The sequence below is a fragment of the Silurus meridionalis genome, chromosome 14, assembly GCF_014805685.1.
Source record: "Silurus meridionalis isolate SWU-2019-XX chromosome 14, ASM1480568v1, whole genome shotgun sequence".
NCBI classification, from domain to species: domain Eukaryota; kingdom Metazoa; phylum Chordata; class Actinopteri; order Siluriformes; family Siluridae; genus Silurus; species Silurus meridionalis.
In genome coordinates, this window is record NC_060897.1 from 21,442,935 (window position 1) to 21,467,245 (window position 24,311).

General features: G+C 40.5%; 3 protein-coding genes and 1 long non-coding RNA gene across 4 annotated transcripts in view; 1 reads left to right on the plus strand and 3 right to left on the minus strand.

Annotated features, from left to right (window-relative positions):
• The window catches only part of LOC124396639 (probable ATP-dependent RNA helicase DDX41), a 9,198-nt gene extending 6,963 nt beyond the window's left edge, over positions 1-2,235 (minus strand). The window contains exon 1 of the mRNA XM_046865807.1: positions 2,000-2,235. Coding sequence (XP_046721763.1) covers positions 2,000-2,026 — 27 coding nt within the window. The 5' untranslated portion in view covers positions 2,027-2,235. The remainder of the gene's footprint in view (positions 1-1,999) is intronic.
• Positions 2,236-5,706: 3,471 nt separating this feature from the next.
• Positions 5,707-16,854, minus strand: fam193b (family with sequence similarity 193 member B). Its single transcript, XM_046865805.1, has 10 exons — positions 16,364-16,854; positions 14,289-14,564; positions 10,681-10,867; positions 9,739-9,933; positions 9,315-9,642; positions 8,898-9,087; positions 8,495-8,728; positions 7,345-8,374; positions 6,831-6,906; positions 5,707-6,093 (listed from the first exon to the last, which is right to left on the minus strand). Exons 1-10 carry the CDS (start codon positions 16,493-16,495, stop codon positions 5,997-5,999), a joined length of 2,745 nt encoding a protein of 914 aa, XP_046721761.1. The 5' UTR covers positions 16,496-16,854; the 3' UTR covers positions 5,707-5,996.
• Positions 16,855-17,114: 260 nt separating this feature from the next.
• abhd18 (abhydrolase domain containing 18) lies at positions 17,115-23,353 on the minus strand. Its single transcript, XM_046865811.1, has 13 exons — positions 23,335-23,353; positions 22,199-22,307; positions 21,650-21,734; positions 21,346-21,446; positions 21,182-21,257; positions 20,665-20,749; positions 20,559-20,586; positions 19,934-20,072; positions 19,553-19,642; positions 19,305-19,406; positions 18,943-19,222; positions 17,829-17,991; positions 17,115-17,569 (listed from the first exon to the last, which is right to left on the minus strand). Exons 2-13 carry the CDS (start codon positions 22,288-22,290, stop codon positions 17,518-17,520), a joined length of 1,293 nt encoding a protein of 430 aa, XP_046721767.1. The 5' UTR covers positions 22,291-22,307; positions 23,335-23,353; the 3' UTR covers positions 17,115-17,517.
• On the plus strand, positions 19,297-20,017 carry LOC124396644. The gene is made up of 3 exons (XR_006927816.1): positions 19,297-19,432; positions 19,533-19,677; positions 19,908-20,017. It is a non-coding gene; the product is annotated as an uncharacterized LOC124396644 (long non-coding RNA).
• Positions 23,354-24,311: the final 958 nt, after the last annotated feature.

Here is a 24,311-nt window from a genome sequence, read left to right on the forward strand (position 1 = left end):
ACACAAACATCTGGAGAATTCATTACAGTTCCATCATTATTGTAGTGTAGTTTACAGTGATGGATGCTTAAACGATCCGAAGCTCCCATTGTAGTCTACTGCTGATATTAATTACATTCCAAATTCATCCTCAAAGTTCTTTAGTTGCTTATTAACCCCAAGGATCTTTAGGCTGTTCAGGTGGAATCATCCTCAGCTGCAAAGTGTGTCTCCAAACTAAAAGAACTCCATCCAGATGTTAAAAAAAGCTGAATCGGGTGGATCTGGGGAAAAAAAGGGTCACTTAGGATCACTGAGGCTCATCCACTAATGGTTGAAGAAACGCTTTTGATTTCCCACCATTTCTGTCTCTATGGAGTTTTTTTTGTCATGTTCTTTTTGCATTTCAATTTATACAGTCACCTCTTTTCACATACTCCCAGGGCCAGTGTTGCTCTTTCATGCTACCTTTCCAAACAGACTGGTTCTAAAAGCCCACAAGGCAATTTTGTGCAGTTCGGACATTTGGGAGTTTTCCGCTTCCATTTTCTAACTTGTGGATACATTTTTCTTACTGTTGTAGAAATTGCAAATCTATAATACATCTGGGCATCAATATTAAAAAAGGCAGATAAATAGGTGAACAAAATTTAAAATAGATAGGTGGAAATTGTGCTATAAGTGGACTAGAGAAAAAACAAAAAGTGTTTTTAAAAAAAATTTCCTGACATTTTTGTTATTTGAAAGGGTGCCAATAATTCTGGAGTCGACAGCCTGTTCTTCATTATCTGACTGGTGACATAATTTCAACGTAAGAATCCCTTGCGTATGTTTTTTTTTTTTGGTAAAAAAAAAAAAATGAAAATAATAAATCACAAACATGACACTTGTATCTTTTTTGTTTTTTTCAAAAACTGTAATGTTTTAATCTTTCAGAATGAAAGATATTCACAGTATCAAAAGTGAATAATTAAAAAAACAAAAAGCCAACATACACTTGGCCTTTAATGGTAGAGTATAAATCTACATTCCAAATGTTGAAAATAATGTCTCCTAGATCATTAGAACCTGGATAGTGTCAGAGATGTAGAGAGGGATTTTACAGGGAACATTTTGCAGATTCTGTGTGTAAACGTATGTCCTCAATTTTAATATACAAGTACGTTAAACTGAATATAGCTGCTCAGTAGGAGAGTCACGTCCTTCTATAACCAATTTATATCAATTAACTATTTATATTCAACACATAAATGTAAACTTTTTGTAAACAGTCCACACAAACATCTGGAGAATGTGGTGAATCTGATGAGGGATTGAAATTGTCAAATCACGTGACTCCAGACTCCGTAATAGTGATTGTAAGATTGGACTTCTTTGTATCTCGTTTATCAAAATGAATGAATCTTTTTTTTTTTTTAGTTTATTTCGTTCTTTTATTCGTTTAGTCACCTTTATATAGTATATGGGTGTCACGTGATAAAAGAACGAACGATGCTTTGCTCATAAAATGAACGAATCACTCTTTGAGACGACTCTTTAAAATGAACGAGTCATTCATGAAAGACTCAACGCGACAGTGTGCTATACAAGTGCGCATGTGCGAAAGAAGAATAACCATACAAGCTATACCATTTTATAACCACGCGCTTATAAATATACAAAATGTTATACTAGATATAAACGTCTTTCGTTTTCGTTCATAAATCATTTATTTACACATAAAAAAGCAGTAGGTGCTATGAGGTCACAGCAGTAAAATTTACCCAATTAACTGTAGCATATCCTGAAATATACATAAATATAAACTTAGACCATTTCCAGCTCTGGTACACATCAATAAAACATTTTATAGCCACATTTTTTAGGTCCTTATTTAGAATATACATTTATTCATGATATTAAACAGCTCTAGAATGGCTAATCACTGACGAAACATTCAGCGCGAGCGCACACACTTAGCTAACTGCTAAAGCTCCGTTTTAAACATGATTAAAATCAATACACCGACAAACTCACTCACCTTTCTCGTGTTGGCTTCTGTCTCCATTTTTATATATTTTTGCCTTTTTTTAATTTTATTTGCCTGCCTGAGAAAATATTTCTTGCGAACCCGGGATTGTTCGGCTAGTTTGCAAGAAGCTGTTTACAGACCAAGTTGTTTTTTTCCTGCCCGTTTTTTGACCCACTACTCATCCAGTGCGCGGATTGGCCAGTACGCCGTACAAGCAGCGCGCCGATTGGATACCAGAAAGCAGCCACGCCTCTCCTTAAAAAACTAACCAATCGCAAATTCCTGGTTCGTTACAATACAGGCGGTGAACATGAAATACGCATGCGTTACGTTCCTACGGCAAGCCAGGCGGTCCAATCTAAAAAAAAAAATTTTTATGCGAAGGTGACGATAAAGAGACCACAACGACCCACAGGGATTATAAAAAAAACACCAAAGGGGAACATAGTTAATAAAAACATCCTACATTAGTAGTAATTTAGGAAACTAGAGGTTATTTGAGGCTATATGAACCGTCCTGGTTATGCATTTAGACTCAAAAAGTATTGGCACCCTTCCTGACGATAAATACGTTATATATAATAAATGAAAAAAAAAATAATAATAATAATAAACTGGTGTATAAATTATAAGCACTCGACTACTAATGTTCAGCTGAAAACCTACATTCAGTCTTAGTTTTATTTATAGAACACTTTTAACAATAGACATTGTCCCTAAGCAGCTGAACAAGTTATAAAATATAAATGTATGAGTTTATTGCCTATAAGTTCATCCCCAAAGAGTGAGCCAGTGGGAAAAACAGCAAAGGAAAAAAATTCCCTGAGACTTCCTGAAGAAACTTTAAGGGAACCAGACTCAAATAGAAACCCATCCTCATCTGGGTGGCACCAAGTATCAATTCATTACAGTTCCATCATTGTTGTAGTGTAGTTTACAGTGATGGATGCTTAAACGATCCGAAGCTCCCATTGTAGTCTACTGCTGATATTAATTACATTCCAAATTCATCCTCAAAGTTCTTTAGTTGCTTATTAACCCCAAGGATCTTTAGGCTGTTCAGGTGGAATCATCCTCAGCTGCAAAGTGTGTCTCCAAACTAAAAGAACTCCATTCAGATGTTAAAAAAAGCTGAATCGGGTGGATCTGGGGAAAAAAAGGGTCACTTAGGATCACTGAGGCTCATCCACTAATGGTTGAAGAAACGCTTTTGATTTCCCACCATTTCTGTCTCTATGGAGTTTTTTTTGTCATGTTCTTTTTGCATTTCAATTTATACAGTCACCTCTTTTCACATACTCCCAGGGCCAGTGTTGCTCTTTCATGCTACCTTTCCAAACAGACTGGTTCTAAAAGCCCACAAGGCAATTTTGTGCAGTTCGGACATTTGGGAGTTTTCCGCTTCCATTTTCTAACTTGTGGATGCATTTTTCTTACTGTTGTAGAAATTGCAAATCTATAATACATCTGGGCATCAATATTAAAAAAGGCAGATAAATAGGTAAACAAAATTTAAAATAGATAGGTGGAAATTGTGCTATAAGTGTACTAGAGAAAAACCAAAAAGGGTTTTTAAAAATAATTTCCTGACATTTTTGTTATTTGAAAGGGTGCCAATAATTCTGGAGTCGACAGCCTGTTCTTCATTATCTGACTGGTGACATAATTTCAACGTAAGAATCCCTTGCGTATGTTTTTTTTTTTTGGTAAAAAAAAAAATTAAAATAATAAATCACAAACATGACACTTGTATCTTTTTTGTTTTTTTCAAAAACTGTAATGTTTTAATCTTTCAGAATGAAAGATATTCACAGTATCAAAAGTGAATAATTAAAAAAACAAAAACAAAAAGCCAACATACACTTGGCCTTTAATGGTAGAGTATAAATCTACATTCCAAATGTTGAAAATAATGTCTCCTAGATCATTAGAACCTGGATAGTGTCAGAGATGTAGACGAGGACAAACAGCTCAGAACAGATTTCATAAACCATCGTTGTTGTTCCTCTCGAGCTTTTCCGAGCGAAGTGAAGAAAGAGGTGGTGGGTCGTCGATATTATTCCCAGGTCGCAACAGCATCGTTTATTTTAGGTTTATTTACTCAGACGGTGTGGAGGTGGTGACAAAAACACATGCAATGCGATAATCAGGCATAACGTCATGAGCGCTGTACCATGGCGCTGAAGAGCAAAAAAACAAAAAAGGGGGGGTGGGGAGGGGTGTGTGTTTAATAACAGGTCCTCGATACCAAATGTGACAAAAAATTTTTCCTTTCGTTTTTTTTTCCATCTGAACTCGGTCTAAACCAAACTACAACAAGCAGCGACTACAGAGAGGAAAGCTGGGAGACCGGGACGCAGCCAAACGGCCTGAACATCTACAGAGGAGGATTCTCAGGAGCACAAAGACGAGACTGAAATCGGAGAACGTTTCTAACGGTCACTGTTCGTCCAGAACTCGACTGTCAGTTTCTGGAGCGGCATGCAGGGGATGTCCCGAGCGTCTCCCTTGTCTTTGAAGATTTCACACCAGACATGGGTATTAGATACACCGGCTCTGTGTGTATTAGTGTTTTTTTTTGTTTTTTTTGTCCACTTTGGAAATGATCTTCATTATAAAGGGTTAAAAGGTCTCACATGGTCCCACACTGTAAACTTTTTAAGCACATGATGGACCGGGCTTGTGTTTCTCACACGTCTCAGAGGAACTAAATCACAGAGTAAAACTGGTAAATGATGAATATCTCATAGCGTGACTTCATGACAAGCAGAAACCCTCGTTTTGATCAACTTTGATCTAAATAACGTCCCGTATTTGGATATAAAACAACCTGCAAAAATGATTTTTCATTCATGGTTAATAGTGTATAGGATATCGTGGCAGTAAATTTTTTCCCTTGCGTGGACAAATTTGGACGTGGACCCCTCCGAGACAAAAGAAAAACCAACAATGTTCCCTATAACATCCTGAAATAGACTAAAATAATTGGCGTCCATCACTGATTTCTGATTCAACAGACCTCCACTATATAAACAACAGTACTGGGACACCTGTCTTTCTCAGAAATATGTGGTTCTTCCCCAAACTGTTGGGTGCAGAGGCATGACATTTTCCTTTCACTTAAACCAGGAGACCCAAACCTGTTCCAGCAGGACAATGTCATGAAGATCTGCTCCATGAAGATCTACTTTACAGATATATTGTTATAGAGCTCTTCTGGACACCTTGGTGATAAACGTGAACGCTGACTGCACCCCAGGCCTCCTCACCACACCAGCTGATGCCCTGGCTGAATAAAATCTCACACAAAATCTAGTGAAGGTTATTCTGATGGAGACTAGGATGTTTAAAAAGCACACGTCTTAATAATGCTCAGGTGCAAACTTTTGTCCATATAATGTATCGGAGTTCATCTGTAATTTAAAAAAAGATCCTGTTAAAATTTACCAGTGAACAAAACAACGTATTACTGGGAAACCGTTATACCGTATTAAAATGTCCCACTGAGACGTTGAGATACAGACAAGTCCTACTGTCCATTATTAACGACACTCCAGTTCTAGTTCCGTCCTCGCAATGTCGTTTTCTGTAACGTTGTCAGTATCTGCGGTATTTATCAGTGAATAAAAAGTACCTTTTGGAGGAGAGAGAGGAAAAAAAAAAAAGGAACAAACAAATAGACATCGTGGGTCAGCGGGCCGAAAGGTGTGCCATGGTTTGGTATTTAAAACCTTTTTTTATTGTAAAATCATTATTTACACACTACAAAATGAAGCAATGAGTTTGTTTTCTGCGAGTGATTCCGCTCTACTAAGAGATACAGTAAAAACTCTCCGGTGGACGATTACAGACTGCGTGACGAGGTCCCGTGGCGTATCGAGAGAAGGACAATGACCTCCAGCCAAGGAGAGATCAATCATGTGGCCAAGAGAAAGGGGGGTGTGGGGGTTCTCCTGTTACCATCATCCAGGTGTGTGTGTGTGTGTGTGTTCGTGTGTGTGTTGCGTTACTGCGCTGCGTTCGACGGCATCTTTTTCAGACTGAAGTTGGACCAGTTCACAGCCACCTTCTGTCGTGTCTGTTTAGCTGAATCGAGACAAAACCTGGAGACAGACACAATGACAGGAACATTAATAGGTCGAGAAAACAAACGGCCTCAGGAGCGCACCAATCAATAGTACAAACTAGAGCTCGGACAGGTTTGACCGATACCGGTAGCTAGGTTAGATCGTACTTGCCGATATCCGATTAAAATACAGCTAGTTTTTAAAAGAAATAGTGGATAAAAAAAAAAAACACCCAATAAAATAAGATTCCATGTAAAATAGTACTAAATGTTATTACAAAAATAAAAAGTACTGAATAAATAAAATGTGCTACAGGAAAAAATTGAACATATGAATTAATAAATATAATTATGTAATTAATAAATAAGACATTCTCTCCTTGCAGCTCACCATCTCAACAGCACGTGGTGGCAGCGATTCGCCTCTAGAGGCCGCTCTTGTAATAACAGCGAAGCTGAAGCCGGATAAACTACCGTTTTGGATTTTAGTTAATCGATTCCATATTTTTAGGTAGGACATTTTGGAGACAAGGTGAGCGAGGTGAGATTGAGATGGTTTGGACTTGTGCAGAGGAGGGATATGGGGTATATGGAAACGGTTCATCCGCTGTGGCGACCCCTAATGGGAGAAGCCGAAAGAAGAGGAAGAACAGGTTCCATATTTCCAGCCATCAACTATCATACTATAACCTGATTAATCGGTCTACCTTTTTATTTAATTTAATTTTTTTAAATAAAGTTTTGCTTGTTCCCGAATGGATTAAGATGTTTTACCTTTTGAAGTATTCAACCTCGCGATCAATCTCATCCATCTCCGTCGGATCCAGATCTTTAGGGAGGAACACGTCGTCTATTAGGCAGCCACAAATAAATAAATAATATGAATTTGAGGTTTGGACTCTGCCAAAAGCAGACACAACAATAGAGAGTTCTTTGGCTAGTGAGTAAACCGAGAGTTCTGAAGGGATACCGGATTGAACTAAACAAGAATCAGACAGATTCACAAAACAAACCACCAAGAAATAATAAACACGTACTAAGCACATATATCTGAAAGCAACGAAAATCTAAAACCAAAAATATTAAAAACAGAAGACTCGCATTTGTTGTGAATATACAAGTTATTGATGTTCTGAAAATGTTACACATCTGCTCCCTTGGTCTGAATCAGCATGTAGGCAAGTTAAAAAAAATAATCAGGTAATCATGTTCAACACTGCAGCCTGATCAAAAGTCCTAAAGAGAAACCAGAAAACCTGTAAAGAAAACAAATAAAAAATGAGCTTACCAATAGAGCTACTGGACTTTTCCGTCTTGCTCTTGTTCTTCTTGTTCTTGCCTTTGGACTGTTGATGCTGCTGCGAGTTTTGAGAGAGGACTACATTGTTCAAGTTGCTTTTCCCGTCTGCTTCGTGCTCCGATTTGTGAATTCGCGTCTCGCCGTCGTTCTTCCCCCTCTGCGTGTTGGAAACCGAATGATGGTTCCCGTTCGAGGCCGCGTTACCATTGTGCTTCGAGGCTTGCTTGCTCTCTTCGGTCTTTTTGCTCGGCGTTTTCTGACTCTCTCCGTGCTGCTGCGCTCCTCTACAACCTCCTCTGGCTCCTTTCTCCACTTCATTGCTTTTCTCCTGATTTCCAGATGTCCCCTTCCCTGGTTTGGAGTTAGCCTGCTGCTCCTGGGACGCCTGCTCCTGCTGCTGCCGCTGGTTTTTCTTGCCCTTCTTCGTTTTCGTGGCATTGCCCGTGGCGTTCTTGGTCTCGTCTTTGCATTTGGTGGGTACGACGTTAGGTGCGGGAGCGGTGTTATCAGCGGTGGTGTTTGTAGGGGTAGGAGTGGGAGTGGGAGTGGGAGTGGGGGTAGGGCTGGGGGTGGTGTTGGTGGTGGGAGGGGGGCTGCTGTTATTCTCGCTGGTCAGGCCTTGGAGAATTTTGACGCTCTTTTTAAAGTTTTTGAACGAGAGTGGCGCGAGGTCCAGGTCGATCTGCTGCGGCTCGGTGGCAGACCCGTTGATGTGAGGCAGCAGGCGCTGGCCCTCGAGCGAAGCGGCTTTTTTGGGAAAATCGCTGACGTCGAGGTTGAGGTCGTACATGCTGAACGAGGCGCGAATGGAGTCTTTGATGGTGTTCTTGATCTCCTCGAGACGAGATGTTAGGAAGCTGTTGACGCGCTCCAGTTCCAGCTGCGGCCACTCGAGTAGCCGCCCGGCCTCGCCGTCCGGAGCTCGCTCCTCCTCCTCCTCTGCTTCCTCCATCGCCTCAGGCTGAGGAGAAGAAGATAAATGCTGCTCGCTGCATACTTGTTGGGCACGCTCCTTCTCCTGCACAGGGCACAGGTATGTCGAAGAGATTAATATTCTAGAATAAAACTGTGTGTGTGTGTGTGTGTGTGTGTGTGTGTGTGCATTAATAGCAAATGTCGTTTTAAAGGTCTGCTGTACCTTCTTCTTCTGTTTGTGGCGAGCTCGTTTGGCAGCCTTGGCGCTGTTGACCCTTTTGGGCTCTGTGGAGTTGATGAAGTGGAGGAGCTCGTCGACGTCCCGGTGATCTATGGCGCTCGTTACAGCCGGGTCCAGGTCCTGCCTCTGAGGCAGCTCCTCTTTACGCCGTGTCAGCCTCGTGCGGAGTTTCTCTCGGATCTCTGCATAGTTCCGGCTTGTGGGAGCTGCAGGGGGCTGGACAAAAAATGTCTCAATGTAGGTGATGATTTAGGTGATTTAAGTACATTACCAGAATCAGAATCATCTTTATTGCCAAGTATCATGTGTTGCATGTACAAGGAATTTGTCATCTAACCCTGGTCTGTGTCTGTACTTAATTGTGCTTTGTGTGCTGCTTTGTTACCGCGTTATGTCCGAAGAACTCGCAGTAGCAGCAGTCGCAGTATTTGCCGTCACGCTGGTTCGTGGAAGAGGAGGCACAGGAGCTGCGTTCTGAGCCACTGTCCTCGTCCTCAAGTTCATCCCCGTCACACGCTGCTTGCTGGCACAACGACGAACCGTTTACCAGCTTGTGCCCTTTACATGCCTGGTCCCTAAACACGAGACAGATGATAAAGCGATCGTCACAAAATCAAACAAAAAAAAAAAAATTGAAGAATGAAAACCTACTGTAAAAAGATGTGGTCAAAATATAATCTTTCACCACTGCTACATAAAATAAAATCACACGAGGTCAAAGAGTTTCACTGACTGGTTTATACCACAGAGAGAAATCTCACATATCTCACGAAATCTCACCAGGTCCCCAGCGTGGGCGTACCTGCACGAGCTGGCTGTTAGATGAGCTGCGGTAGTGGAGGCTACGCCGGCGCCATTGGTGTTGTGGCCGTTACATGGGTGATTGCAGCTCATCATGGAGGAGCTCAGTTTGGCGTTTTTGCAGCTGCTGGGTTTATCCTGCCCGCCCGAGTGCTTGGTGCCGAGGTTTGGTGCTAGCGGAGTGAACGGAGCATGCTGATTGGATGTGGGTTTGGCCGAGGGGGGCAGCAGCGATGAATTCTGGGAAGAACAGAGACCCGTCGGGCTGTTGGGTGGAACGGACAGATCCGCTGACGACTGGTGCTGCTCATTTGGGTGAAAGGCTTCACCTGAGTGGGGGGGAAAGGAGCAAACGTGACAATTGAAGTTTATAGAAAATTAATTTTAATTACATTAAGTCATTGTGTGTGTGTGTGTGTGCATACCTGGAGGAGTTGGTCTCCTACACATGGTTTTGAAGTGCTTGGCCGAGGTCTTGCAAAGCTCAGCGGAGGTAGAGAGTGGCGTAGCGGTGGATGTGGCACTGGGAGATGCTGGGTGACTGTAAGGACACACTTTAGTTCCCGATGCCTCAAGGGACGATCGTTTATCGTGACAGGTTTGTCCTGCCGTTCCACCTGCTACAATCACAAATGAAAGTTCAGTGAGTGATGATAATGGGAGTCTAAATGCAACTTCACTATGCGTAGACATTTGAACTAGAATAAATTTCGAAAAGAGGTCAAAGTGGGGTGGGGTGTCTCATCGTCCGAGTATTCCTTTCAGTAAAATAAACAAAAAACGCTTGAGTAAAAATAGACCAGAAAGGACCTCAGTAGTATAGCAGTCATGAATTATTATGTAAAGAAAAACCTAAAAATAACTTGTTAGACCCGTTTATAACCAAGTACAGCACAGCGCCGCCAACAGTCCGAATCTGACTGGTCACAAGATAGTCTGATGAACTTCTTAGATCGGGTCTGAGAGAAGTGGCGCCTCTAAAGTGCAGAGGAACGAGTTCTTTCCCATTTTAAATGAAGGAGTTAATCACAAAGAGAGATGGTGTGAAGACGTTTCTGTTAACACACCATTTTGTCCCTATAAGAGCGTATTAAAGGGTGCCATACTTTAACCTATTTGCATGGTTCTGTTAAAACAAAGTTTGTAAACTTACTGAAGGAAAATATATTTTTTCTCCACACAATTCAGATAAGAGAATTCAGTAATTCTGTGTGCTGGACTCACAAAGCACTCCAAGGACAACAAAGAACATTAGAAGGAGTATGATGTGAAGTAAATGTGACTAAAGTAGATCAGATGTTGGTAAGATATCCTCTCGCTACAGACAGACAGACAGACAGACAGAAAGATCCAGAAGGTGGTGAGACCTTGTTGAGAGTGAGTAGCAGTGCCGTGGGTGCAGTGAGCTCCTGTGTTCGTGTGCGTGGAGTTCCAAAGGCCCGAGAGTTTCCGGGCCGACAGGAAGGAGCTGGGATCCCAGTCTACGGAGTTTTGCTCCGGGTAACCGTTCCCACAGTTCTGCGACTTACACGAGGACGAGTGGGACAGCGGTGCCTGCAAAACACACACACACAATAAATTGCCAGCCACCTCCAGGTACACACAATGACGGCAAACGTTAACAAGCAGCATTAAGGCGTAATAAATCAAAGGCCGGCACAGCGGAACAGTGTACACATAAAAACTGGAAATGGTAGGCGGACGTTTAGCCTTTTCCACGGAGCGGCTGTGGTGTGTAAATAATCAGTGCGCATTCAGGAAGCCATTGTTTGGATAAGATCACCTAGCGAGAGCCGCATCCGTTATCAAGCCCTTTTACAAGACTGAAAACACTGATAGGACTGTGGTTGTGATTGTTTTCCTTTTTTGCACCATTTTCCTCTAATGGTGCACAAAACTCAGAGAAACACAATATACAGCAACTTTATGCTCAACAAAGCAAGTCATGTACCAGTGAAGGTGAGTTCTGTATTTAGTTTTGTGCTTATAGTGAGAATCTGTGAAGGAGCAATTCATACAAACTTTAAGAAATTTACAAATTTGTTCACGTTTTAAAATACACAGATTGTCCTTTCGGTGACGAGGCATACAAATATTCAGGGTGAGGGTTTTAATGGCATCGCTGTTGTAACTGCAGCGCAAACGTCTGGGCGCAAACGTTTTACGCGGATGAAACAAAAATATATACAAATTTCCTAAAATAAGTACGAGTAAAATCATTTAATTACAGAACATTTTTTATTGATATATATTATATAGTATTTAAATATAAAAACAACTTGTAAAATAATATATCTTTTTTTAGAAATACAATTTTGGAAATCATATCTATACAAAACTACCCCCGACCCCACGCCCCCAAAAAACCCCAAGATCTCCTAACCTTTATACATCTCTGAATAGTTACGTCTTGCGTCTTGTAATAACCTTCTTCATATTCCGTGTATCAAATATCCAAAAAAAAAGCAAAAACAAAAAAAAAAAAAAAAAACATACAAAATATAGTGAAGCAGATTTCATTTTTGATACGAGATCTGAAACACATCAGAACAAATCCATCAGGCTTCATCTGGCACTGAATAAAAATAATAAATAAAAGGAAGCAGATAAAATGTTTATCAGTCCAAGTGGGCGAGATTTAAAATAAATAAATAAATAAAATCATTAATAATAATAATAATAATAATACAAAAAACTGAGACAAAAAAAAAAAAAGGTCTCCACAATAACACTATTATAAAAGCCACAGTTTCTATAGAATTTATTTCTGCATTGTTTTCCACAATATTTAAATTTTATTAGCAGATTATTTATTGCATAATATTTATGGTCGTTGAGTTATTTTTGCTGCACCATTATTTTATAAAACATATTACATATTACACTATATATATAATTATTTAAAAAAAAAATATATATATATATATATATATATATATATATATATATATATATATATATATATATATATATATATATATATATATATATATATCAAATTCATTTGTTGCATTTTTTCACGAGTGTTTAATGAAAATTATTTATTTATTTCTTAATAGCATCAGTCACTAAGATACAGCGGAAATTATACGTCAATTATTTTTCCTCTATTATTTTTTCTTTCTTTTTTTTTTTTAACACCGGAATGCATTTAAAATGGTTGAAAATTGCTGTAACAAATGATGATTATTCTTTTATTATTTATTCCACTTTATCCATTTTTGTTGATAAATCTCTTGCAAATCCAAAAATATGGATCCCAAACCCAGGTGCATTTTACCAACACGAGCAGTAACGTTACACCGTGGTCTGTCTGATGAGTGCGATTTCTGTCTATTTGAAGCAGCAGGATGAAGATGGAGATAACGGAAGCACTAAACATTATAATTTGGGTGTTAAATAACACGGCTGGTTTTCATGTTAGACTGAAGCATCACCTACAGCAACATCACCTCCAGCAACAGTTTATAGATGTGTTTCAGTCTCAGACACACAGCAATAAATCACAAGACGCTTAAATACCTCGCTTCATAAACACCTTTTATATTTAACGGTAAATTATTTGGCTTTTGTTTAGTGTGTGTGAGCAAAATCTACACCACACACACACACACACACACACACACACACACACACACACACACAATGACCCACAATAAATCCTGACTAGAGACACAAGTATTGGGACACCTGACTTTTCCAGGCATATGTACAACTTGTGGAAGAACTACATGTCGTCTTTAGATGCAGAAGCATGACATTTTCCCTTCACTCGAACTGGGAGATCCAAACCAGTTCCAGCATCCATGAAGATCTGCTTTACGATGGAAGGAGAGGAAGATCTCCTGCAATACCTGATCTATAGAACACCTTTCGGAGGAATGGAAACACTGACTGCACCCCAGGCCTCCTCACCTCACCTACATCAGAACCTGACCTTGGAATTAGATGTTCAAAATATTATTTAGCAAATTTTGTATTTATACACTGTGGTGTTTGATACCTTTAATATTTAGTGCAGCACTATTGGAAAGTCATGTTATATTGATAAATAAATAAATAAATAAATAATTTTCACATAACGATTATTAAAGGTAATTATCAAAAGTAAATTAATCACACTTTTAATAATTATATTTTTGACAGCTACAAACTGTAAGCAACCCAATGCAATTTTGGGGGAATAAAAATCAAATAAAACAGCAATTAACATATTTTCAAGGTTTGATTTTTCTTTTTTTGTTTTTTTGGACAAATGATAAAAATATGAACACAATAAAAAACAGTCTTACACAAGAATACTATACTATATAATACTACACCTCCACCCCCCCATACTACTACTACTACACCCCCACACACACAAACACGCAATAGATATATTATATATATTAAATAATCTGCAAACATCATTTGATTACTTTCTAGTTGTTGCTATAGAAACGATAACATTTTTGACCGAGAGCATTACAATCAAGCTGTGAACTTCTATCAGAGCCGTAGTTATAAAATAAAATAAATATATGTAAATCTTTTCCAGAAATCAAAACTCCATGCTGTGAAACTCGGCGAAAATAAAGTTAATTATTGTGGTGATAAGAACTAGTCTAGCCATCATACTGGGTTTCCCCTACGATGCGATACCGCGATCTTATAATGATTTCAGCGTGTCACTTCGGGGAAATCACATCACATCGGAAAAAAAAATCAAGCATCAATCAGCGCATCATGTGTACATTTTGTAGATAGTTATAAACCCTGTTCAAGTTCATATCAAAGGTCACATCTGCTCATCCAGACAAAGTCGAAACAACAGACCGGTCTCTAAACCCTGTACATATATAATGTTAACAGGAGAGACGTGAATTGGATCGTTTCCACGATCGGTGCTTTGATGAAGGATTAAGGCCGCGGTCACTATTATAACTGCACGTGTAAAACTCTGGCGTCCCGTGTTGTACCCATCCGTACTCACCGATGCGCTCTGCTCCTGCACCGCCCTCCTCTCCTCCTCCTCCACGCTTTTGCGGCAGCTCTGGCAGATCCACAGCGGCACCTCGCCCAGCAGCGACTGCGACAGAGACGGCACGGCGTCCGCCAGCTTGCGCCCGGGAGCCTCCCTCAGCAGGGCCTGCGAGAGCGCCGGGACAGCGTCAGCCAACTTGGACCCGTGGCTCGGGAGTCCGTTGGCCAGACCCGAGCCCCAGTCCTTAAACTCCCGATGGCACAGCAAGCAGCATGTGTGCACCGACTGCAAGGCAGAAAGAAGATCGGTCGGTAGATTAGACATGTAAACCAGAGCTATGCAATATGACATATGTGTGTGCGTACATAATTATATAATATATATACACTGATTTTGATGCCTTTTTCCCCCCTCACTATGAGAAGCGTGTTCCTGTATGTAGTGTATAAACTATATACATAGTGATCCACCACCAGCACCAGCAGCACACTGACTCAAGACTTATTTCTACAAAGGTCAAAGCGTGACATGTCCTTGAAGGACTTACAGAACGTGACAGAAGTGTTGTAACACAAGTGGGTCGTCTTGTGTAGACACGCCCACCTGTGGAGGTTAGTAGTGTTTTCTTCTAAAACCTGTTTGTTATCTACCTTTCAATCAAATCACATTGAAACTTTGACATGTAGAACCCCCAGCCTCCCCCAAACACACACCATAGTCCAATAAATCAGACCACAACTTGTCCCCCTTTTGCCTGATTATCCTGCAGACAACAATGCAATAAGAGACTCGTCTCTACACACAAGACGAGTGATGCGGCAGCGCTTTAGTGCGTCTCCTGTCCAGTTCTCTCACAGCTTCGGTTTTCTTGCGGAAACCGACCTGCCGACATGAACACCAGCGTACACGCATTACGCAGTCGATTGCTGCTCGGTACCAGATTCACGTCATGACCTCCAGAATAACATTACCAGCAATGACAGGGGTCCCCCAGTGACGTCAGAGGAACACAATCCCTAACTACTGAGAGGAGCAGTAACTCAGAGGACCGAACAAGAAATGGTCTGCATTCCCTAATACAGCACATCTAATCGAATATAAAGAGTTTTTTTTTAAATATATTTCAGAGTAGACTTTCTCCTGAAACTGGTCCTGAAGAGAACTCCAGGGGTTTTTTCTCCTCCTGACCTGCTCATGTGTGAAGCGGCTGTCACATTGTAACAGAGCGAAACTGAAAGTACAGAAGGAATGCACAAGATACGTTTTTTTTCTCGGCACTAAATTACACACACCTGCTCAAATCTTGTCGCAACAAACCCAAAAGACCATTTGAACCAAAAACACAAGCTGACTTCACACCAGCGACGAGGAGCAGATTTGCTCCAGATAGACCTTATTCCTCCCCCCTACCCGTATTCCAACTAATTTCCGCCTGCCCCGCGCTGATTGGCCAAGCTCCGACATCATGATTGGCTAGTTAGTGTCAATCCGGTAGACTGACATTCCAAACCACCAATCAGCAAGCTCGCTTTGGCGTATGCCCGCGAAAGGCGGGGATGTCCCGAATGCGGGTGTGAGGTGAAGAAAATACCGCTTTGAACCTTGCAACGGCTTGAACGTGAAACCGTCTGAATAAACGAGTCGCCTAAACAAATACAAGAGAATTTGGTGTAATGTTAGATCGAAAGCGTTATATTTTAACAAGCAAATACATGCATGCATCTATTGCACGCAGGTTGCTAGAAGGCAGGGTGCTCCGCCCGAATATAAGGTCGCTCTGCTCGTGCAAATAAAAAAAAACAGAAAATAAAATCAAGCGAAAAATACAAATACAAATGCGTCCAAGCGCGTATATCAGAAACGTGTAGGAAACCGTGTACAAATAAAAGATTTACAGAAGAAAAAAAAACAAACGCGATGGAGGCAAGCTTGGGGGGCGTTACAAATCGCGCCGGAAACCCTACATAGGTGCACTAGGATAGAAGACGTAGTAATGCATGATGTGCCCTACTTCGTACACTACGACAATCCGTTTGGTATGCGGTCCATATTGGAGCCTGATTAGCCGGGTGTGCTAGCGCTACCTGAGAGCTCCTGGCGGCTGCTGCTGCAGCTCCAGCATCTCCTCCACCTCCAACTCCTCCACCGCCGGGGCTCTTCGGCAAACTCTGTTCTTTATTCCCAACTCCGGCCTGCTTGCTCTTCTTCCTTGCCATCTCGATAAACTATCCGTCTCCACACAGAGCCGCGCGGATTTTTGATGAACCTCGACGCAAAAATGGGTTCGGTTTTGATTTCTTTTTTTTCTGCCAATAAGAAAATAATAATAACGCGTTTTTATCTCGTCTAGGCGCCGCAGACGCGCTCGCTTCGCTTCTCTTCTTCTCTAGGCAAAAGACAACAGTCAATATGGCGACCTGGGCTGGCGTGATGGCACGCTTGCGCGGGGTCATAGGTCACACGCACAGTGAGGGCGAAATGGCTTCAGCAGGCTGAAAAACGGGCGCTGCGGGCCGCCATGTTTACTGTGGGCAAAGTCTCATACGGGTAATACTGAGCGACCATGTGCACTCTTATTACTTATTCTTTTAATTGCCTTTTTTATCTTGTTTTAAAACATCTGGTGATTTTTTTAAACCGTAAATTTTTCACCATAAAAAATGTATATGTACATATTTATTCTCACTGCTCTCAATAACCAAGTGTTATTTGGATGGTTTTACTTGTACCTTTTTTAAATAGGAAATTCTCATAGTGTGATATCAATAGCCACAAGTTATGGTAAGTGAGGATCCAATTTTTTTTTTTTTTTTTTTTTTAAGATAAAGAGCAATGTCAGTCCTCAAAATGTGCTTTTTTATTTTAGAGTTAAGATCCAAAAATTTAGGTATGAAAAAGTAATTATTACACGTAGGAAACAAATCGTTCAAGGGGTTAAAAAATAATTAGTAATAATATTACCGTTGCAGCAGCTAATACTTTCATTCCAAATCATAAAACATGATTTATAATTTGATGCTCCAATATGATTGGCAGTGATTTGTAATTAATAAATAATGCATCTGGGGTTTAAAGAAAAGGCTGAGGAGGTTTAAAAAAAAAAAAAAGATGAGGTGGTTTGTCATCAAAATTTATAGAAACATTATTCTGTCATGATATGTAAGTATTTAATGGGTCTTCAGTAGCACCATGATGTGGCGAGCGAGGTTTAGGTTCTGATCCGTTGCTATCATAAGAATCATCGGGAATACTTCTGAACAAATCGCTCGAAGGCATCGTAAATGGTCCGTCTGCAGATTTGAGTCAGAGCAGAAAAAAAAACATTAGAATATTGACTTTGTCTTGCTATCAACAACAGACTTGCCTCAGAGACATAATCCATTGCATTAAAGTAACCATGAAGGGCTAAAAACTAAATCCTGTTTACTAAAATATTACAAACTGTAATTAATGGCACATTGCTGTGGTATAAGAGGAATAAAAAAAAATAATAAAAAAACTTGTAGACTATTGTGAAGTGTGTGTGTGTGCGCGCTTATTCATGCCCACCTGAACACTGCCTGTTTAAACAGATAAGCAGTAACGTGCCCCCCGTTGAGGTAGCGAACCTCACAGCCAGGCCAGACCTCATTCAGGCTGCGCACGCCCGAGCGAGGCACGTAGGCGTCCTCTTTAGCCTGGACGACGATGATCAGACTGGGATCCACTGGTACTGTGGGGGGGGACACATGGAAGAAAGACCATCACATAGAGGGGTAGAGGGGCAAACAGCAGCTCAGAAAGAACATCAGATGGACAAGTAAAAGCTCAAAAAAGTCCCAGAAGGAGTGAGATACGCTCAGATATGAGCACTGAATGAAGGATTCAGGGGGATTCGTGTCAAGTGGTCAAAAAGACGTAAATAGTCAGACTGCGCTAATGAACCATAGGGATTCAGAAAGGCGTAGAGGGGTGGATAAAGATGTGTGGTACAAAGGGGGGCAGAGGAGCAGAAGTGGGTAGTAAAGTAGCAACAAAAAGGGTTGAAGGTAACAGAGATAGAAATTGAGGCTGTTGAGGGATTTGATTTGCCTCAGAGACGTTCCATAACATTGGAATTAATTATTGGCAAATTGATGCAGTATAAGAGCAATAGATGAGAAAATATAGATGTGTGGAGATAAGATCAGACCAGAGGAGTCAAGTGCTGCTAGAAGGAAAAGGTGGTCAGATATGATTGTGTTGGTAGGTAGAAGAAAAAAAGGTAAATAGGGGTATAGGGGCAGAATTAAGAGCAGAATAAAATTAAGGGACATACAGAAGGCCAGAAGAAGTAAAGAGCAGAATGTCAATAAGACTCTAATATTCGAGAAGTAAATGAGCAGATGGAATATCAGGGGCAGAAGGGGCTATAGGGTCAGACACAAGGGTATGCAGGGAGGTAATGCAGCAGACTGAGAGTCTGAAATCATGTCAGATGGCAGATAAACAGATGGCTAAAGGGGCAGTCAGACAGATAAAGAGGTAGAATGTTAGTAAGACGGTAATAAAACTGACAGGGAAGGACACACTGAGTAAAAATGCCACACAGACAAACAGGCCAGATACAGTGTTAGTGTTTAACATAAAAAAATAATTAAAGAAAATAGGAACTCTCTTCTCCTCCTATGCTTCCTCGTCTCACCTGAGAAGTTGGCGATGTGTGTGCACTCGTCCATCACGCCCTTCATAAAGCAGAGCGACTCGCGCTGCAGCGAGCGACGTTGACCTGCGCTCTGGCTCACGCTCTTGCTGTGAAGTGCGTCGACGTGATTCCGATTACCGCCGATGGAGGAAGACACGATGTGCTCCAGCCCGTCCCTCTGCTGCAGTAGCAGCTCCGGCCTCAGGGATACGTTGGAGAGTTTATCGAAGCTTCCCGGAGCGTCCCGCACAAAATCCTGGCCCATCCGGAACGAATCTGTCTGGATGTGAGGACCGGAAAATGGATGTTATGATCAGGAAGAGAGCGAGCGAGTCTGCGATCTAACCTGGTCGCTCTCTTACCCCGCAGTACTCCAGCATGTGGATGATCTCGTCCTCGTAGACGGTGTGTGTGGCGTACTGTTTCTCCAGCTCCCTCCAGTTCACGGCTCTACTCAACACTCCCTGCGGAGGGGGAAAGTCAGAGCGAGGTACGATTCGCTTACACTGCACGCACTGACTATTAAAAAAGCTCTAAAAACAGCTCATCAAACAGCTAAATCCTTGATGTTGATCTTCGACCGAGTGAAGAAGCGTGATTGAAATCTTACGGTGGTGAAAACGTTCGAAGCAGTAGTCCAAGAAAGACACGGGATCAGAGGAATCGGCTTCGGCCAATTGGTTATGGCTAAAGATGCCATCTGTGTGAAACACACCAACAAAGAAGACAAAGTGAGTAAGTGCAATGTGATCTTGATCAACTAAAATATTTATACAAATATCATTTAGACAATAAAAACGAATAAGAGTTACAGTTTTCAGCGATATTTTTATTTACTACACTTTTGACGATACTTGAAGCCCTTGAATTAGCTTGGGCGTCTCAGAGGATCCACACAGCTGTGTTTTTCGAAGATCGTCGCCTTCTGATGATTTTCATTCGATCAATCGCTTGTTTCCTCACAGTAGTTTTGTCGTTGGCGTGTACTCACATGACCTCCCATGGAGATGCCGGTCATTCCCAGCGGCCAGAAGCCCTCCCTCTCCAACCAGTGCAGGAGAGCGGCTGACTCCAGGATGAGAGCTCCGCCCATCACAAACAGGTCCGATACGTTCTTCAGACTGGAGCGCCTTCACCCACACACACACAGAGAGCTCATGATAATCATACTCATAATTAGCAATGGCAGTGTCAGTATCTCAATCACAAAACTCTGAAGAACCTACACTATGTGTACTCTATGGTCCAAATAAAGGAACTAGGAGACCCAGCATGACTATGTCCTGTGTCCATGAAGATCTGCTTCACATGGGTACAACCTACTGAACACCTTTGGGCTGAATGTGAACACTGACTGCACCCCAGGCCTCCTCACCTCACCCACCAGACTTTAATAACAACCTTGTGGTTGAATGAAATCTCACACATCTCCATAATCATACTCCAAAATCTAGTGGAACATCTTCCCAGAAGAGTGGACGTTATTTTAACTGCGAATGTGGTGTTCAAAAAAGCACATGCTAATCTTATGCTAAGGTGTCCACAAACTTTTGTCCATATAGTGTATATTGCTGTCTTGCTGAGACGAACAGGCTGAGAAATGTCTCGATACTCACGTCTGGTCTTTAGGTTTTCTGTATCCATGTGCGCAACCAGAGTCAAGGAAAAGGAAACATGATTCAGATCTTCACCAACACGCACTGAATTATATATAAAGGATATAATACGGGTTTTCCAGCAGCAGGGACGCCATTCCTGCCTCTTTGATCATGGGTCTGGCCATGAGGGTCCGTCTCCTCCAGAAAAACTGCAAACACACAAACGCGAATCAAAATCGATTGTATAAACTTTTCTGTTGAATTTTTTATAATATTACATTTCATTTAATTTTGTTTGTTTGTTTCAAAAACTTTTTTTGATTTTTTTTTTTTGGTCAATTCTTAATTATTCTGTTTTGAATTTTTTTTTTTTTTTTTTAAGTTTTTGTTATTTTTTTTTAACCTTCTTTCAAAAATCTTTGTGTTCTAATTTATTAAGCTGAATGTTTTCTTTTCTTTTCTGCTTATTTATCACCAGATTGTATTTATTTTTATGTACATTGTTTTCATACTGCATTTTATTGATTGATGATGCTGCATATTATAATAATAATTATTAATTAGTATTTCCTTTGCGTATTGCCTCCGTGTTCACTGATTAAATGTCACGTTAAATCGCTGCATTAAAAACGTGTACATACGTGATCTCCAGTTCCAGCCAGATGAATACACACAGGTCTGTGCTTCTTCCATTTTCTGGGAACTATAAACTGAAAGCTATAAGGAAATAAGTTTATGGAAATCTTCACATCTACTGACTAATGGACGTCTGTGTTTGGGATCACGGTGTGATTGTTCTTGCTACCTGGCTTTCACCGACTCGGCGGGCAGAATGCCTGGGACAAAGTGTTCGAGAGGGGAAATGAAGTGGCCGCTGTGGATTCTGCAGTCCGAGTGTTCCTCAACCTGAAACGAGCATCGGTCAAGAAGAGTTTCATAAACATTACAAAAACACACACACACTGTTGTCCAGCTCTTGAGACATGTTTGATGTCTATTGTCACTTGTAGATTTTTATTTTATAAGTACACTTTATCGCAGATTGACCCTGCAATAGATTGTTAAATTGTGTTATTAAGATTGGAAAATGAAACCTTTAATAGAAATACCTTGTCAATAAAAACTGGATAATCCCGTGGCACAAGGTTCTTACACTTTTCCCGATCTCCGATGATTTTCCTAAACTCAAATATCCTAGGGACGAAAAATGATTCAAAATGTAACTCAAAGCAGAACTGAATGAGGCAAAAAATCAGGAGCGGTTTACTGGGGATTTAAACACCAACATGTAAAGCTTTTCTACTTGAACAAAAGAACAAACAAAAGCGATTTATCCATTAATACTTTCAAACGTGCTCCATCTCAGATCATTCTGAAGACTTCATTTATTGATCAGAATCAATCAAAACAGCAGAAAGTGTTCAGTAATTTTCTGACAGGTTTCACAGTAATATAAACTACTGAACGACTGTTTGTAGCTGCTATAACATAAGTGACAACACGGACTTCACTCAAGTTCCACGTTTAATGTACCTAGAAAGGGATTTTTAGGAAATGGATATTTTGTTCTACGCATTGCACTGGTAACACTGCTTCTTTGAGGTGTTTAATGCTCTACTTTATACTGAAACATCCTGACACGGATTCTCTAAACTCACCTTTTCAGGTCCTCTGGCTTTCCCCATCCTCGGATGAAGAGTTTAGTGAGGAGGAGCCTTCGGTAGAGCAGGTCAAACCGGCTCACCCCCATCAGCAAGGACAAGGCATCTAAATAATAAACCAAAACTCAACATCAGCAGCAGATTCACATGATGAGAAAAATCACTTCTAATGACATTTTCATCTGGAGATAAACATCTCAACATGGGATTTAAGACTAGTTTTGTGTTGCACCAATGGAACAACTCAAGTGTGTGAGGAAAACTAGTAAAGACCAATAATGTTATTAATCAGAAACTATTTTTCCTTTCATTTCACTGCAGTTGTCTGTATGTATGGAGAAGGAATTCAGGATGCAGGAAATAAAAAAGTAAAATGGCACAAATGCAGGCAATAGAGATCAAATCAACTCGGCCATAATTCGTAGTTTGATTTAATAAAAATCAAATAAAATACAAATGCCAAATAAATAAAAGTTATTTCACACCACTCTTTCAGCGGCCACTGTCACCTGATCAGCACTTTCGACACTTGCATGCAACAAGATAAATATATATATTAAAAAAAATATATAATAACATTTAAAACCACGTAAAAACAGATTATTATTACCAGACACCTCTAATTTAAGTGGAGATTTTAGGGGTTAATATCTACTTCTCAACGCAAAGGGCGAATTCCAGGTAAAAGTGCGCTGCCATGACTGGACTGGTTGGAAATGAGTACCGGTGTTGTGACATATTGCGTTCCTTCTCCACATTTTGCAACCTAAAGACCCTTTTGGGTAGCTTTAGATTTCGCCCGCTTGGAATTTAAACCGGAAATCATATTCCGCTAAGAAATTTAAAAAGTGCGTTTCTAAATAATGATTAATATAATATATAATATATCATAATATGTTATAATGTTTTTTTCCCGTCTGAAACGGATTGCAGCTCAGATTTTAGCTACGCTTTAACACGTTTGAATTATATGATTCAGTTTTAGTTTTCTTAAACGCGTAAATTTTTTTTCTATTTCAAGTCCCTTCATAACTCGACGTATTTTAATTGTCGCACATTTATTACAATAGAAATAAACAAACAAACAAATAAATAATCATAGTACCATTAATACAGACAGGCATTTACATTACCTGCCCTAACACTTCGAAAACACATTCATTCAACCTGACTACAACCGGAAATGATACGGATACGAAAATAATCAGAGAGAAAATAAATAGCAACACACGGGAAGTTTCGTTTACTTCACTTTACTCCGCCTCCGCGGTAGTTGATGTCGATTTTTGATTTCACCAGCAGAGGGCGACAGATGACTTGATTGTTTTCGTCGCAAACCTTGAATACAATTGAGTGATTATTGATTAGACGTTTTTATTTACAAAGATACATATGTATTTATATGTAAAGACCCATAAGTGTATCTCTATTAAATGAGCCATTTGTGACAGTGGCAAGGAAAAGCTCCCTGAGACTTTATCAGGAAGAAACCCTGAGAGGAACCAGACTCAAAAGGGAACCCATCCTCATCTGGGTGGCACCGAATGTCCATTCATTCTAGTTTTTTTTAAAGTTTTTGAATTGGTATGGAAGAGGCAGATTTAGAGGACAGGGTGTTATAGAGATGGATGATCCGTTGACTGGAACAGCTAAAAGAAGAAGATGTGGAATCGTGAAGAATGCAAAATAAGGAAAGAAACAGCATCGCTGGTCACTGGTTCTCCAGGAGCATCTTTAACTTCACAGAGAGAGAAAGAGAGTAGAGGTGTGACAGGGAGAGAGAAAACACATCCATGACACCTTTGAATCTGCTCCTTTACCTATGAAAAACCCACTGACAAAATGTTTGACTTAATAAAATAAATCCTGTGCTCCTTTGTTAAACTGTTTACACAATATTTACACAATCATCTAAAATACTTCATCTTTAACAATTTCCTTCAAATGAATTAAGAGCCCAAAACACTGCTCCAACTACATGATGCTCCTATGTACAAAGTAGGATCCATCAAGGAAACCTTACTGATGTGAAGGTTTTAAGTTCAAATCCCAGCTCCTCCAAGCTGCCACTGCTGGGCCCCTGAGCATGGCCCTTATCCCTCACTTGCTC